The sequence below is a fragment of the Stegostoma tigrinum genome, chromosome 15, assembly GCF_030684315.1.
Source record: "Stegostoma tigrinum isolate sSteTig4 chromosome 15, sSteTig4.hap1, whole genome shotgun sequence".
Taxonomy (NCBI): Eukaryota; Metazoa; Chordata; class Chondrichthyes; order Orectolobiformes; family Stegostomatidae; genus Stegostoma; species Stegostoma tigrinum.
Window position 1 is genome coordinate 45,391,237 of NC_081368.1, and position 18,305 is coordinate 45,409,541.

Consider the following 18,305-nt stretch of genomic DNA (forward strand, 5'->3'; position numbering starts at 1 on the left):
TTCTTGTTCCTAACAGCAAGCAATTCATTGGAACTTCTTAAGTTTAGTGAGGGGGGAAGAAAATGCCCTTTGACTGGGACTACAGCAAGTATCTGTATTGGACCTAGTAAAGTTATCTTAGTACTTTTGAGATTTAAGTCTATACATTATGATGTCACTTGAAATTTTATTTAGAACTACAGCTCTTGCGCTAATGAAATTGATGTTTGTGATTGTCATTGTGTTATCAGTGCACAACAGATATATCTTTTCAATTTGTTGTAAGTCTGAAACCTAGGCAAATTATTTATCATGAAGATTCCTGTTACTTGTCAATATGGTCCACAAAACTAAAAATAACTACTTCTGATTTTAGAAGTTACACATCATCGAAACTAAATGGTCAGCTTTCACAAACTAGATTGGTCATAGTCTGAAAATATTTTATTCTCTCTCAAATCTAACTGTGATGTTTTGAGAATTAAGCAAATAATTTCTTTTGTGTGAAGTGTCTTGCTTCTTTACCGTCAATATGTTGTTTCTCTTCAGCTTTCAGATTATGCCTTCCACAGACACATAGTTGACTTCAAGATGCTAGTTAGGAAGAAGACTGACAATTTTAAGTAATCTTGACAAATAAGTGAAGGAAGGTCCCTGTGCAAACAATCTGCTGAAACTAGAAAGCCAGTTGACAGAACTAGAACTTGACAAGCTGATAAACAATAAGGTGATCAAATACTGGTGGAAATGGTTAATCGGCCACTAAACATCAGTTGTACTGCTGGGAACAACACAGATCAGGAAATCAATGATACCTGCAGCAAGGGGAACACAGTAACCTTGGGAGTCTTCAACCTGCATATAGAATGGGTGCATTTAATGAGTAGGAAGAATTCCTGGAATTTGTTGAGAGAGTTTTCTGGAACAATCTGTTGAAGAACTAAATAGGAAGCAGGACATTTTTACATCTACTATTATGTGGTGAAAAAGGCAAATTAAAATATATTTGCTGAAGAATCTTTTAGGGAATAATCATAATATGATAGAATTTTTCATTTCCATTTGAAAATGTTGCAATTTAATTTGAACTCGGAGCCTTCTACCTAAACAAGATAATTATGAGGAAGATGTTGGCTGTGGTGGACTAAAAAACATTAAAAGGTTTGATAGAAGTCAGCAGCTAGCATCAAAAGAATTATTGCTTAGATTTCAAAAAATATACATTCCTTTTAATGCATAAATAGTCAAAGCGAAAAGTAAGAGGCCCATAACTAATGAGAAAAGATTAATATAGCATTAAATTAAATGAAAATGTTTATAAAGCTGCCGACACAAGTTTTAAGCCTAAAGATTGGGGTGTGTTTTTTAGAATTCAGTAAAGGAGAACCAAGAAATTGATAAAGTGTATAATGTAAATATAAAATAGCAAGAAATGTAAAAATAGATTCTAAAAGCTTCTGTTAGTGTATAAAAAGGAAAAGATTAACAAAGAAAAATGAGAGTCATTTATAGGCAGAGACCGGAGTATTTATAATGAGAAATAGCAAAGATGTTAAATAAATATTTTATGCTGTCCTTACAGAGGAAGACCCATGAAGGCTGCTTGGAAGTAAAGATTTAAAGATCTAGTTAGTGTGTGGAAGTGAAAGATTTTTATTTAGAAAGGGTAGTTCTGGAGAGTTTAATGGGACTGAAAGTTGACAAATCCCCAGGACCCAATGATCTTCACCCCAGACGTTGAAAGAGATGGCTACACTAGTGATCATCTTTGTAAGCTCTGTTAAATTTTTGCAATAGTGCCTTTAGAATGGAAGATTGCAAATATAACCCTACTGCTGGAGAGAGAGAAAATAGGAGCTACGGACCTGTTAGCTAGCTGTCAATAGTAAAGAAAATACCAGATTCTATTGTAAAGAATGTAATTACAGATATTTAGTGAATAGTTGTTTCATAAGGCAGATTCAACATGGATTTATGACATAATGTTTAACAAATCTGATACTTTGAGGATCTTAGTGGTAGTGCCAATAACGGGTAAACAATGGATGTGGTATATTTGGATTTTCAAAGGGCTTTTTATGTTTTACACAGGAGGTTGATGAACAAAATTATAACATGTGGGAATTGGGCTAGTTTACTAGCATGGATTGAGGAATGGTTAACAGACAGAAAGCCAAGAGTTGGAATAAATAAGTCATTTGCAGTTTGATATGCTGTGACCAATGGAGTCTGCAAGGATCAATGCCATTAGGCCACAACAACTTACAAGTCAGATTTAGATGTGGACGCCAACTTGTAATATCTCCATGTTTGCAATGTTTTCTCATTCCAGCTCTAATATTTTGACCATTCTCTCAGTCCTAGTCTCCCCAGCCTCTGGAAATAGTTTAGCTCACACTGATTTAAGACCTTAAATTTCACTCATGTCACGCATTAACTTGCTAAATTCCAGGGAATTCAACACTTAGGCTAAATCTCTCTTAGTTACATAACCTGTGGAGTCTATAATTCTGGTAAATCTCTGTTACATTCACCTTAAAGCTAGTATATTCTTCCTCAGGTTTTCGTCAGACCTGTACAGTAGTTTCAAGTTGTCAGAATTTTGACAGTCAGATTCTGCTTTATCGTTCTACCAAAAATGTTTCACTTTGGAATAGTAATATTATACTATTGTACTATAAACTTTGGAGCAAGTCTGTACTACAGATATCTCTCTGGTTTCTAATGGTTATTCTTTGATATGCAGATTGGAGCAGTGAGAGAGTGCAACTACTTTCTAATATCGGTCTGCACCTGACATGCTGGCCACAGCCTCGCTGTACAACAGTGTTCACGAGTGGACAAACTCTGACCGAATCTGGATGTGTGGCATTAAGGAAGATAGGTGAGTAATATTGGAAAGATTATTATCTGGTTGGGCCTGTCAATCTACTTTACATTTGCAAATATGCTGAATTATAGCAGAAAAACAAACTAAAAGAACTTGAAAAGGCCATAGGACCCAACAAACCAACCACTTTTGCCTGATCACAATCAAACCTAATTGAGCTTTCATCATACCTTAACATTTCTTTTCTAATCAAGAAACAATAAGGTAATTTTAACAAAAAAAAGTTTAAAAACGCAGGTGGTTAAACAATTTGGGAGGAGGCCGACTACAACTTGCTGCATCTACTGTACTTTTATCTGCAGCATATTCAGCTTCACATAAGAAACTGTCATTCGGGAGAAGCAGAATACTAATTTAAGTGTTTTACAAGGCAACTGGTATGAAATGTACTTTTCAAATTTAAGTCTAGAATAATGGGTTTTGCAGGCTTTTGCAAATCTAAAGCAGCGTGAAAGGGCATTGGACTTAAAGGGACTGAACAAATTGGAGACAGAAAAATCCTGTAAACGCTGAGACCTCACATCTGCTGCTTTATCTAAGTGAAAGACTTTTTCCCATGAGACTTGTTTTGAGAGTGTGCTTAGGCAACTTTGGAGGTGGCTTCCAATAGTTCAGTCATCTTTACTAATTGGATTTTTGTATGTTTACACCTTCCATCTGTTAAATATCAGTGTAGCATCATGTGTCTTGTATAGATTTATTGAGAACCAAAATAAAAAGGAGCAGCCTACTGCTGCACAGTAGAGGGGACAATGAACATAAAATTCAGCTTTCTGAAGGCAATATCATCATACAATATGCACAGGCAATAGATGAGCAGTGGATGCTCATTATCTTGTCATGCAGCCACTACGTTGGCAACATCCAGGCAAGTGAACTAGATGAGTAAACATGTGCACTAGGCAATGAGGAATTTGTACCCCTCCTTTTCCTGCTGCTCCTTTGTTTTGCAACCCTGTGATTCTAACAGGGATAGCTTCTATCCTTGCTTTGGCTATGAAGCTGATCTTGGCCAACATGCTTCTGCGCTTTGAAGACTGAGTGAATGCTTTGTCATGGACTACCTTCTGCACTTTTTGAGAGGAATCTGCATTTCCATGTTTCTTTACCCCTTCCCTTTTATTACTCACCCACATTTCCTTGTGAATAATGCGGTGGAGTGCTGCCCATCAGTGATACTTTGAAGAGCCAAGGCTGAGTTTTTTTCCTGTTTAAAATGTCCCACAAATGTGTACACCATTATTGAGTGTCAACATGCACTCGTTTGACTTCTATATTTGATAAATCTTTCTGGTTGCTGCTTTCTTTCCAGGAAAGTCGACATCTTTGAGAAGACTTTTTGACGTGAACCACGTAGCTCTCTTGCATGAGATAGTTTTCCCTAATTTGTCTCCAAATCTTAATAGTGCAGCTGGAAAAGCTACTGGAACACTTCATGTATTGTTGTTGCTATTCCAGAATTACTGGCCATGTTCATGGTCACAGATGTTGACCCTCAAGGCCAGCTGATCAGAGCACTCTGGATAATGTGCCCTCCAATGGGTAATCTATGCAGCTGTCCCTGTATTCACTTTCTGCTGTTGCTCACCAGTGATGTGTGAGACAACATCATGTGAAAACCCACCTATCGGTCTTGGCAGTTCTACTAAGGCATTTCTTAATGATTGTGCCCCCTCAGAATAATTGACTTCCTCTGAGATACCCTCTTCCTGCCTATGGAAAATGAAAAATGATGAATTCGGACTGAGTCAGCAATTGATCAGGTCAGTGTTGAAATTAACAAAAGAATGTTGTGAACCATGTGACTGCAAAATTTGATTCTGTCACCATGTGGCATAGCATCAGGAATGTCAAGAGTCCGCTCATCTTCAGATACACCAATCTTTAAGCCAAAGTTTTAACTCTTTGACTTTATTTATCCTATACCAGTTTGCCTGTGGCTCAAGTAATAATCTTGAAATTATTATTTTGGAGGTTCTGCTTTGTAACTACTAACTGCTCAAAGCCTTTCTGCAGGGCCTCCTCTCTAGACCTACCAATGTTATTGGTGCCAATGTGGACAACGGCTACTGGGTCCCTTCCTTTGCTCTCTGAAGCAGGCAACACAGCCTTCTGGATTTCCATTAACAACTGCAGAGAACAACATACATCTCCCTAATTATATTGTTCCTACAACAAAAGTAAAATTTCTAATTCCACCCACCACCACCACCATTGATTCCCTGTACTAAGTTGCCATGGCCAGTTTGCTCAACTTTCTTGCAGGTTTCAGCATGTCCCCACATCTTGCAAGAGCCTCGTAATTTGGACAGTTGCTGGGGCTGAGGCCCCTTAATTGTAATCCTCCTGGGTTCTTGCACCTGCCTCACCTGCTGTCACATCCTCCGTCCGTGGTCACAGACTGGTTTTGAATCGCCTAATCTGAGGGGTGTGACCACCCTCTTTTCAAAGTGCCCAGGTAACTTTCTCCTTGTGGTGTAATGTCTGCAAGTAGGATTTGTAGCTCCTTGTTTGGGAGCTGTTTTCTTCCTGGGCTGAACAAAATTGAGCTGTTTGGGTAGATGAAAGTGGGCGCACAGCTATCACTTTGAGTGCAAGTGGGGAGATGTCCCAAGTGAGTGAGTAGGTTCTCCAGAGGTCATGCAGGATTAGTGGTGTCAGGAGTTCAAGTAGGTAAGATTGAGTGAGAAAAATGTTGCAGGCAATAGTAAGAGTGGTACATCATGAGTCTTAGAAGGAGACGATTGCAATAGCAGAGGTAGAATTAGAGTGTGGTATTGTAGAGAACTTAGTGCCACACATAGTGATGGAGGCATGGGTCGTTGACCTTCTCTCTCTATTGCTGTGCATTTCTCCAGATGGCTGAGACCTGGATGGCACCTTAGATCAGGCTTGTAAGGCCTAATATTATGTCTTCCAATCTGGTCGTGGGGGAAGGGGGCATCCTGCATCCTGCACCAAATTGTCCAACAGGATCTTTCCAGGTACCAACCTGCAAAGCAAGGTGTCAAAAATCCAAAGTCAGTTCCAGACTAACAGTGTTTGTCTAGGCTGCTGCCAGGGATGCTGGTCTATTCTGAGATATTCCGGCAGTGACGAGGTATTCCTGCAATTGCATGTGGTGAGCTGTCGGTTGAGGGGACGCTATGGAGTGGATTGGGAAGTTAATGTGGTGAGTTCAGTAAGATACAGTGAGAAAACCTGCTAGACCTTGCAGCAAAAAAAACCCTCCTAATGACTTGATGAAAATCAAACTGACTTTTTTATGGCTAAGATTCAGCCCTATAACTGATCAACTCCATACCAAAAAAAACTTATTTAAAGAAATGCATCATCATCAGAGGCCCAAGAACACTGAGCCTTGGTGATTAAGGCTTGTTCAGATAACTGAGGAGTGATGGTCAATTACAGGGGCTTAGACTCCATCACTGTGCAGCTGCTGTGCAACCTCAAAAATATATTTACACAGGTATGCATAATATTCCTAGATAGTTCTTTTCTTCCACTATATCATTTCTTTGTTTTCTGATGTCTTACACCCAGAGTTCCCCAACTGGTTGCTTTAAGAGAAAGGATAACTACCTTTAAATTCCATGCTTTGTGAAACTGTCCTGTTGCTTTCATGACTATTTGAAATATATTTACTAATTTGACTGATTTCTTAATGCAGCGCTGCTTCTTTTTCTATCAAACGAGTTTGACGTTGATTATTTTAGTAAGATTATGTTACACTTGCTTCCAAATGTTAACATTGAGGTTTTCAAAAAAGTGGAATGTTTCAAACATTTCTGTTGGTTTCTGTTTTCCGTAACAACAATGATTCAAAATTAGTTTTCTGTCTCCAATTTTTATTCTATGCCATTAGTACAAATTGTGTTATAAAATATTTGAAATCATCTTACCTTTTTCTGCTGTTTTTGAATTGTGGAAAGTATGCCATAATGGATAGCCAAGCAAAATGAGCAGCATCTCTTGTCTTGTTAACCAGATTGGTTGACCATAAGTTAAGATTTTCTTTCTGTAATCAGGTCATCTTGCATTTGGTTTTAATTATTTTCATCATTGTGGTGTTCAACTAGTTGCATTAAAGGTGAACTGTTAATGGAATCATTCTTTTTGCACTGAACTAAGTATAGGGCTTAAATTGTGTACTACTTTTTACAGGCATTATAGATGTAATTTATCCAATTGTATGGTGAACCTTCTATTGGAAAACAGAATTTTTGTCTTATTATTAAAAATGTGGAGCTTAGTCTTATTTATGAGGATGATCTATTATTCTACATTGACTCAGCCTTGTTGATGAGATGGATGATGGCTGCGTACCCACAGGCCTGGAAAACCTTTGTTCTGGCCATTAGGTCACAAATTCAAGGGCATTGACACCTTTGCTACAAGGACACCTGCAAGAATTTGGCAGCCATTGACAGTGGTAACTGGGCAATGGTTGCTGATAATGATGATCTCAGGCAGCTGAATGTTTGCAAGGGCATTGGAAGAAGCAAACAAAAATGAAACCTCAACTGGCCAAGGGGAGGATTGAGAGAAAACAAGCCAATAAGTTGTTCACTTTCTCAGCCTGCATCTTGCTTTGTAGAAATTGAAGCAGTGACTGCCATGCCAGAGTAAGACTCCTAAGACATACCCACACAGTGCACCTAACACAGTGCAGACAATTATTATTGTCAGGAAACTGCTGCTAGCAGGCCTGGAAATTAAGGCTGACTGTTTAAAGCCAATGGTGTGCAGGTAAGTCAATGTATCAAGAAAAGATGAGTCACTCAGAGCTACCTGTCCAATCAGTCATTGTGTTTGAAGTGGTATGTGAGGAGCCTATGATTCCTGTTGAGGGAGGAAGAGAATCACTGGATGGAGGATGATTTTGGGAAGTGATCTTAGGACAGGTGAGGGGAATTTTGAAGAGGATAGACAGATTTAACTGGCCACAGGAGATTCATGTCTGTGGAGCAGCACCTCTAACAACTGCCAGATGTTTCTCAAAATCCAGGGAACCAGTGCTGAACATGTCCTTGCCAGGGTCTTGATATCTGTGGAGCACTTGGATCAATACAGGTGTTGTCCATCCCTCCTAGAATCTCTTAATTGTTCCAGTGCTGTATGTCTGAATGAACATTTCACTTAGTGCCATTCTCCTGCCTTCTCCACATAACCCTGCACACTGTTCATTTCCACATGGCTTTAATTTCCTTTTGAATGCCATCATTGAATCTGCCTCCACAACACTGTCAGATGACGTAATTTAGACACTAAGCACTGCTGCATGGAAAAGTTTTTCTTCCTGTTGCTTTTGATTTTGCCAATTAGTTTAAATCTGCAGTCTCTCATTCTTAATCTTTACATAAGTTGAATGTTTTTCCCCCAAACTCCTGTGTCTTAATCTCTTGTTTTACATAATTCTATTAGATCTCTTTTCCTCCAAGGAAAACAACAGTCCTAACTTTTCCAGTCTACCTTGATAATTGTATTACTGAAATTCTTTTTCCCTGGAATAATTCTTATACATTCCATCTGCACTCTGTCAAGTGCCTTCACATATAAACATATGAATTAGGAAATGGGCGTAGACTAATCAGTCCCTGGAGTTCGCATTGCCAAAGATGTCCTTCACTTTTTCAGCATGAGAGCACCAAAGACCACAATCCTCTTTGAGAGAGAGAAAAAAAGCTTAATTTTTGTTTTTATGGGAGTCCTGATTTCTAAACAGTAAATTCTAGTCATTAAAAGGGACTGTCCTGTCCACATCTACCCTGCCCACCCTCAAGATTATAAATGTTTCAATCATATCACCTCCTACTAATCTAATCCCCAAATGGATGCTAGCACACCCCCTCCAATAAAATCAACCATCCAATTCCATGTACTGGTCGGGTAAACCTTCTCTGAATTACTTCCAATATGTCCACATCCTTCTTAAAGGCCAACATATGAACAGGAGTAGTCTATTCAGCCCCTCAAATCTGTTCTACCATTCAGTGAGATTATGGTTGATTTGTGACCTAACTCCATATATTTGTCTTTGGCCCATATCCATTGATACTTTTGCTATGCAATAAATAAGAAAAAAAATCCAGCACCTACTGCCATTTGTGGAAGAGAATTCCAAACATCTGCCACACTTTGTGTGTAGAAGTGCTTCCTAACATTTCCCTGAATGGCCTGGCTGTACTTCTCTCACACACTGTAGAATTCTAGAATGCCCAATCAGTGGAAATAGTTTATCTGCCCTGTCTTTTTTTTGTTAATATCTTGAAGAGTTAACCTTATGAATTCTAGAGAAAACAGGCCCAATTTGTATAATCTCTCCTCATAACTCCTGAAGTCCATGTATCATTTTTGCAAACCTACATTATACTTGCTTCAAGGTCAGTATACCCTTCCTAAGATGTAGGGCGGAGATTTTCTCACAGTACTTCAAGTGGGATTTAATCAGGGTTTTGCATTATGGCAGCATAACTTTGGTATCCTTGTACTCCAGTCTTCTTGTTGTAAAGGCCAACATTCCATTCCCTTTCCTGATTATTTTCTGCATTTGTTTGTGACATGTAAAGCTCTTTGTACTGGAACTTCTGAAGTCTCAAACAGCCAGTGATCCTGGAGCCCTGGCAGGGATGAGGATCCCCCTGATGCAGACAAGGTACAGAAAGACGTTGGAACTGTGTTCAGATGCATGAATGACAGTAGACTGTCACAGTCTGCTGCTGCAAATGCTGAGGATAGACCAGAGAAACAAAGATCCTTTGCTACCTTCATAAAGTTATGCAGCGTACCTAGGTTTTACCTCCACTCCATCCACATTCTTGAAAACAACATCTGCAATAAATATTGGCATTTTGAGAGACTGTCACCATACAGTGTGCACTGCTGAAGGGCCTGGGACTTAGATGAGCTCTAATGCTTGTAGCCTTCAGAGTGACAGCCATGTTAAACTTCTTCCAGAACTCAGCAGACAATTGTGTGGCATCCTCCAGGCAGCCATTCATCACCAGATGTGACGGTGTGCCCTGTTTAAAAAGACTGGAGAGTTTGTCTGATACAGAATGGACCCTTAGACCTGGACTGAACGAACTGAGCTTTTGGGCCATTTCAAGAGACCTCCAAATGCAGGGGCTTAAATTGCACACATGTGGGAATCAAGCCAACTTTGGACCAGCCTGTATCATTCACCATCAATATAAAATATACCCTTCCATTAAGGCACAGTTGGTGTGTAACTAAAGAAAACTTATCTTCTGTGTATGCTCACCCAGAGAGCTCTTGTGTTGCCAACGTTCTGCTACCACTCCTGGTCTCCACAGATCTTTTGAAATTCCCATAAAACTGGGGTTAATGGCTCAAGACTGAGCTAATGACATCAGTGTGGTACCCTTGAACTCCAGCTAAGGATCATTGAAACAAATGTGCTTGATCACTTAATAGCAACGACCCCTTTCATCTTTTTACTGATCATCAAATGTAGACCAATATCATAGTAATTGACAATCTTTGTTTACCTGTTTTTTGTGAACAGGCATTCCTAAGCAGTTTTCATTTTTGGGCAGATGATAATGTCCTGGCTGTGCTGGAGCAGCTTCACTACTGATGAAGCTAGTTCTGGAGCACAAGTCTTTGGTCCTGCTGCTTGAAATTGTGAAACCTTACAGCCCTTCAGTGCCTTCAACTGTTTCTTGATATCAGGTTGAGTGTATTTAATTAGCTGATTACTGGCCTCTCTGATGCTGGGACCTTCAGGAGGAGGCCAAGATGAATCATCCACCGAACACTTTTGCTTAACTTAGGTGCAAATGCTTCGGCTTTCTGTTTTGACTTACTGGCCTCTCACAGTGCTGACGAATATTCTTCATGTTTTTCAGCTGCCATGACCTTTTCGCAACTGAATGTGGCAGCACTGCAGAGCTTACATCTGATCTGTTGGTTGAAAAATCACTCAGATTCTGCATTGGTCTATTGCATTCTGCTTACACTGCCTGAGGTGCAAGTAGTCCTGTTTTGTAGCTTCAACAAGTTCACACTTCATGTTTCGGTGTGAGGAATGCAGCTCCTGCAGTGCCCTTATGCACATATCATTGAACTAGATGTCACGACTCTCTGGGGTAGCGCAATTAAATCAAGCCCCTCTATTCCTGGAGTCATCACACGAGTTTTTAAAAGAAATGTGCAAAATCCTGAAGCCACCTGATTTATCCTATCCAGGTTGAGCGAAATGGACCCAATGTCTGTCTAAACTTACTGGGAATTGCTGTTTCTTGCAGGCATTTAGATTCTAGCTACAGGTAAACAATTAAGTGTAGTTTAAACTCCACAAATTAAAACTCTTAAATCCCTTATAAGCTCCCCCTTATACATACACACTGACAGGCAGAGATAAACTGGCTTTAAAAAACACATGATCGGAAGAAAACTGGAAAAACAGTTATGTGATCTTTGATAATAAGATGTAGAGCTGGATGAACACAGCAGGCCAAACAGCATCATAGGAGCAGGAAACATTTCTGAGGGTCTAGGCCTGAAACGTCAGCTTTCCTGCTTCTATGATGCTGCTTGGCCTGCTGTGTTCATCCAGCTCTACGCCTTGTTATCTCAGATTCTCCAGCATCTGCAGTTCCTACTATCTCTATATCTGATTTTTGTTCTTGATCTGTTGGGTTTATGCTTGCCAATCTGAAAATTTCTCCTCAACTTCTTTCTGAAATCTTCCACTAGGCTGCAAGAGGTCTTCATTTATCAAAACTCCCTAACTTATTCGGTTCAAAGTCGGATATTGCAAATCTGCTGAAGAAAATAAAGCTGGTTTTCTTGAGTTTTAAAGTGGCTTACTGAAAGAAATAAGTGAGGGCCATCTGCTGGATTCTCTTCTTGTCCTAACTAGTTCCTTACTGTTAACAGCCCACACTGTTCAAATACCTGAAAACTAATCACATAATTGTTGGCCAGCAGGGGACTTATGTTATTGATAATTGGCCCCTAGTACACAAACCAGTCAGTTTCACTTGTAAACAGCCCCTGTGCTTCACTTCTTCTGCTTGTTGCTGGAACCCACAGCTACACAAACAGATTTATAATAGGCATCAAATTCATTGTTTTCAAAGTATGCAGCCATTCATGCTAATGTCTGGGTTTAAAATTGCTCTTTCTCATTTCAGTCTGTAGTTTTTAAAAAGCACAAAAAAACGTCTTTACAAGGATTGATGGTTTTGGTAAAGTGGGGAATATTCTGGGCCTTGAACTTATACAACATGGTTCAATACAATTCAGCTGCTGATGGCCTTTGCTCACTTTTGAGTTGCTGGATATATTTAAAATTTTTCCTGTTATAGAACATAGAACATAGAACAGTACAGCACAGAACAGGCCCTTCAGCCCACAATGTTGTGCCGACCATGGTGGTATCATGGTGGTAGTGTAACAACAACATAATAGAGGTATCCTCAACATGAAGACAGGACTTAATTTCCATGATTATGATACCAGTGTTCCCTCAAAGCTGTGTGGCTGCATGTGTGTGCAGCCACTCAATGTTACATGTTTGGTGATTGCAGCATTGGCTTTCATTTCCTGATACCACTGTCACACATGCGCCTCAGAGGTAGAAAGAAAACGTAGCCAGAAAGAAAATTTGAGGGAACAGTAGACTGTCACTCCTGGATGTGAGTTTGCTCGCTGAGCTGGAAGGTTAGTTTTCAGACATTTCGTCACCATTCTAGGTAACATCATCAGTGAGCCTCCGACGAAGCGCTGGTGTTATGTCCCGCTTTCTGTTTATCTGGTTAGGTTTCCTTGGGTTGGTGATGTCATTTCCTGTTCTTTTTCTCAGGGGATGGTAGATTGATTTGGAGCCAATGTGTTTGTTGATGGAATTCCAGTTGGAATGCCATGCTTCTAGGAATTCTCGTGCGTGTCTCTGTTTGGCTTGTCCTAGGATGGATGTGTTGTCCCAATCAAAGTGGTGTCCTTCCACATCTGTATGTAAGGATATGAGTGATAGTGGGTCATGTCGTTTTGTGGCTAGTTGATGTTCATGTATTCTGGTGGCTAGCTTTCTGCCAGTTTGTCCAATGTAGTGTTTGTCACAGTTCTTGCAAGGTATTTTGTAGATGATGTTTGTTTTATTTGTTGTCTGTATAGGGTCTTTTAAGTTCATTAGCTGCTGTGTTAGTGTGTTGGTGGGTTTATACATAACACCAGCACTTCGTCGGAGGCTCACTGATGATGTTACCTAGAATGGTGACGAAACGTCTGAAAACAAACCTTCCAGCTCAGCGAGCAAACTCACAACCAGAACTTGAACCTGAGCTACAATTCTTCTCAAGACTCACTGTCACTCCTGAATTGTCATTCCTGCTGATACTGTAATTGGAGAGGACAAGGTCAGATAAGTTGTTTTTTCCTCATTTTGTTGGTTCCCTCAGTATCTGTCACTGAGCCAGATTAGCAGTTGTGTCCTTTAGGACTCTGTCAGCTTGGCCAACAGTGACAATACTGTCTCCCAACCATGATACATTCTCTCTGCCCTTACAATCCTCAGTGCATCCTCCAAATGGTGTTCACCACAGTGAAGTACTAATTCATCATCCAAAAGGATGCGGTGGAGGATAATCAGCAGGAAGTTTCCTTGCCCATGTTTGACTTGATGCCGTGAGAGGTCCATGGTAGAGTTGAGGAATTGTGGGGCAGTCCCCTCCAGATGACTTCTCATGATACTGCTACTTCTTCTGGTGTGTCTGCCCTGCTAGTGAGTCAGGACACAATTGGGAATGGTGTTGGTGATAGTGATGGCTAAGCCGTTGTCTGTAAGTATGATTCTGTTAAAAATTACATTTCAGAGTGTTGCTTGACTAGTTTATGGGATAGCTGTCTCACTTATGTTATTAGGGAGAATTTTGCAGGTTTAAAATGGTTTGGTTTGCCTTTGTTGATTCTTGTGTCCAAGTTAATGCCTGTGCTCTGTTGGGTTTTGATCCTTTCTTTCATTTTGTAGTGGTTTTGGTGCAACTGAATGGCTTCCCAAATTGTTCATAGGACAGTTAATGTCAATTATATTGTTATGAAAGAAGCAAACAGACTTCTGTCATGTTTGATATTGTGAAATATGTGGTAAAGAAGTCAATATGTTAATGAACGTGAAATTCAGGTGGTTACATTGTAAACGTTGTCATCTTTGAAGGATATGCAACAAGTATTGTTTGAAGATCGGTGTTAATTTTGCTAAAAATGACCTAGTTTGTTTAATGAGGCTAGTTCTGATATGAATTTGATCAGATCATGTTTGTTTGACGAATACCTTGCATTATTGAAATGGTATGTAAAGTTTTACTTTGGAAGCAGTTGTCATTTGGCTTACATTCCACAATTAAATGCAGATCAGTCGACTGGAGCGATTAAAATAATATTTAAAATATTTAAATTATCTGCCTGTTAAGGGGAGAAAACTGAGCCACGTTCAAAGATATCAATCCAGTATGTTCAGGTTGTTTTGATTTGAAACATCACAAGCCTATTCAGTTAGTATGTTAATGGATTTCCCTGTTTTGTAATTTACATTGGTGAAGTAGAAGTGTGTTCCTTCTTCAGAGAATTTTTTTCTAAGATTTTAGGATGTAATTGTTTTAAAAATTGGCTTAGATATAATGGCAAATTATCAATCTTCCTTTTGCTTTAGTCTGTGACTACTTTCAGAAAGCAGATGAGTCCTTCCAAACTCAATAAAAGTATTTCAGTAAAATAGTTGTGAATCTTACGACAGATTTCATAGCACTACAGTGGTTTAATATTATTGTGTTCTGGGGTCAGCCTGTAAACCTGCAATTTGTTGTGGTCAAAATAAGAGCTGGGGGGAAATGTACTATAAGAAATGTAGTCATTTTAAATATAAAGTAAAAACAGAGACCGAAACACAATCAATATCTGCAGAGATAATAATGATATTTCCCTCTGTTCCTGTGTGTCAGTTCCTGGGCCACCAGGCATATATGCTTTGACACTTACTTTTCGAACTGCCTTAGCTATCATCTCTTCCAAAGTGCTTTGACTATTTACATTGTAATCACTATTTGTATTTCTTGCACTGTGGACTTAAAAAAATGGGACCAGATACTGTTTTAAATGTAGAAGATGTTGCAATTTCTGGAAAAAATTGTTACTCAAACTCATTGTGTGACCTTATTGAAGTAGACAAAGGTGTTAGACATCTTGGCTCTGTGGGTTTGTGCACAGAGGCAGATTAGCCCAGTGACATATTTTTGATTGGTTTTTCTACCAGGACCAGTGGTTATTATTCAGGAGTACAAAGTATAATAACCTCTTGATTTTGTTCATGGGCAAGGGGCTACAGCTTTGTGTTTGGACAATGCAGCGGAAACATCCAGACTGTAAATGAAAAAAAATTTCTCCATTCACAGTATAGAAAGAGCGCTAAAATGATATTCCAATCAGTCAAAATCCCTTGAAAGGGAAAAATCACCATCAGAGAGGATGAAAAGCAGATCCTCAACTGGTGAATAAAGGTTTGAGGATTGTTGTGTCTATAACTCATGTCTTCCTCAATGAGTGGAAAAGAGCTGGAATGGAACGGAAGGAAAAGTGTCTAATTTGGACTGGTCCCTGACTGTGTTTCACTAACATTTTTTTGTTTCTTTGCCACCCATAATAGTTGAATCTTATCTTTTCTTATGTCTGTTTATGAGTATGGGAGTTTCTTGGAAGTGGTAGAATGTTAGTTACAGAGAGTTGTAAGTTAGTAATTTGTGTTTTCTTTTATTCCATTAGTTAAAAAAATCTGGTTTGTAGTAAATGGCTGTTTTCTTATGTACAGAAATCTGATGAGCATTTTATTTTAACCTCGGTTCATCAGTCAGGTAAATTGGAAAGTTTGATTAAATCCTTTCACACTTGTGCCGAGTCCAGGAGTAGCAGTTTGATTTCCGGAGCATTATCACAGTGAATTGGGACAAATGCTCTGTGTGCCTCAATTTTTTTCTTGAGCGTACTTTTAATTTGTGCGTAGGATTGTAAAGGTCACTATATTTCCTTCTCTTATGTAATTGTCTTCCTTGAACTTTTTGCATTCCTATCCCCTTCTGATGTGTTTCATAAGTAATTTTTGATAAAATATCTACACCTGAAATTTCCACTTTAGCTTTAACTTTTTATTGCCTTGGTGCTAACCTGATGGAGTAGATTACTGAAAAGTTTAAATGGAATGAGAATCAAGTTGGCATTATACGATGGACAAATCCACTCTCAATATTACAACCTAAGCAATGGAAACCATGTTAACTCTTCAGGTTTCTGTACAGAAGCTTCATTATTTAAGTATTTCTAGAATTATCTGATAGAGTTCACATTTTCCAGGATCCGCATTGTTTTGGTTTGTTTATTTGTTGACACAATATAGATGAAGCAGCCACAAATAGCTAGTGGTGGACATTTTATGTAGGAGAAGATTGAAAGCATGTACACTAGAAGTCCATGTTATGTCTACTTGATGCCATTATATTTACTGTAACCTCTCCAATCTGGATTGTCTTAGTTCATAATATCATAATCTCATTTAAAGTTAATACTGGAAAAACAGATTTCAGGTTTGGTAGACTGTGATTTTCTTTCCTTCTTAAACATGCCAGTTCTTTAACACAGAATAAAATCTGTATTTAAAAAAACGTAAATTATTAACCTTTATCACAGTAGACACCTTAGCATCAAATCACAAAAACAACTCTTGAAAAATTGAAACTAAAACCATATTCAGCCCTTCTTAGATGCACGTGAATACAAAATATAAATTAAATTTGAATTACTGTGTTGTTCCTAACAAAAAGCATTTTTAAATTCCGATTTTCTGCATTATACGGTAATGTTATCATGTCTAACCTAATGTGTGTGAACTGATATAAATAGGAACCTGAGACATGAAACATAGCAAAGGTAGCATTACAACATGAAAGTGCACTTTTTCAAATATTTTTGAAAAAATATGGATTCCCAACCTCTCTAAAAGTTGTTTATCCTTTTTCCCCTTTCAAGAAGGGGATCTCACTATAATTAGGTCCAGAATAAAATGGAGTAACAACAAAAACTAGGTAATATCCTCGTTTCAACAAGTGTCCTTTAAAGCCCAACATATTCATCATTTGTATTTGAAGACAATTGCACTGATTTGACGTTCTTAGTCAATCAGAACTTACTTTACCAGTGTTTTCAAAATCATTTACCAGTATTAGCTTACTTTAACTCTGAGTGCAGTAATAAGCAATAGCCCCCACCCAATTCCCACTCAAACCTCCACCACACACACACACTGATAGTAATCAGCTTCCCTGACTTCTGATTTAGTTGTCGGTGCCTGCAGAGTCACTAGCTTGCGAGCAATGAAGTTGAGTAGCTGTACAATCATCAGGAACAAGTATGCAGCAAAGTTTGAAGCTGCCACTCACCTTCTGGCTCAGCTGAATGAACTCCCCATTTCTTTTGCACTAAATTAATGTCATTGACTAAATTGCACTTTGCCTGCCGTGGCCTGTACGATGGCAGCTGACAAACATGGCATGCCTCCCTCTCTCTTAAGGTTCACAAACTATTTCTTGCTGTATGACAGCACCAATACAGTGAGTTCAAGATAGTTGCAGTGTCATGATTGACCAGTTCACGAGTTGTGGGGCCTGCTCGAAGACATTTCGGACAAACTGGTGTTCCTGAATTTAGAAGTTCTGGTCCGAAAAGATTACAGTGTGTTTGTTAGTAACATAACAGTAAAATAAGGAATTGGTGCCTGCACTCAATGGAAAGATGCTAAAGGATGTGAGTAAACAGAACTCTGGGTTCAATACATAATTTCCCTGAAAATGTTCGAATGCAGGTGCATAAAGTCATAAATAATGCCAACAAGATATCAAGTTATCTATAGAAGTATAAAATAGACCAGTAAATCATTAAATATTGGCTTGGCCACAAATTGAGCATTATATGAAGTTAGTTAAAGGATGCTACAGAAACAGGGACATGTAATACAGGGTCTTTGGGCATGGTAAGAGTAGAAGAGCATAGTTGTAAGTAAAACTGTAATATTAACATTCCTCTACTGAAGCAGTGATGCTAAAATGAGATTGGAAGAGTGGTTTTTAAAACTCTTTGACTTCTAAGTAGGTCAATAGTGTTTCCTTTGGTATGATAATAAATATTCTTTTAAAATTACCGACGAGAGTAATGAAAAAATTCTTTACAAACAAGGTTGTTGGTTTCCAGCAATCTTCTTTTATTAGTGGTGTTTCTTCTGTCCAAGTACTTGCTAGTAAACACATTGACCAATAACAACTGATAGTGCATTAGATTATTTTCAGTAAATTGGACCAGGCTTAGTCAGGATTTGGAGGGTAAGACTCCATTTATGTTTAAGAATGAGATTTATGGGAACTGATAGAAC

At 38.8% G+C, this 18,305-nt stretch overlaps 1 protein-coding gene across 4 annotated transcripts in view; it reads left to right on the plus strand.

The window, feature by feature from the left end:
* The window catches only part of bcorl1 (BCL6 corepressor-like 1), a 231,868-nt gene that overhangs the window by 134,659 nt on the left and 78,904 nt on the right, over positions 1-18,305 (plus strand). For all 4 annotated transcript variants that reach the window (XM_059651460.1, XM_048544497.2, XM_048544496.2 and 1 more), the window contains one exon: positions 2,726-2,863. In XM_059651460.1, coding sequence (XP_059507443.1) covers positions 2,778-2,863 — 86 coding nt within the window. In that variant the 5' untranslated portion in view covers positions 2,726-2,777. The remainder of the gene's footprint in view (positions 1-2,725; positions 2,864-18,305) is intronic.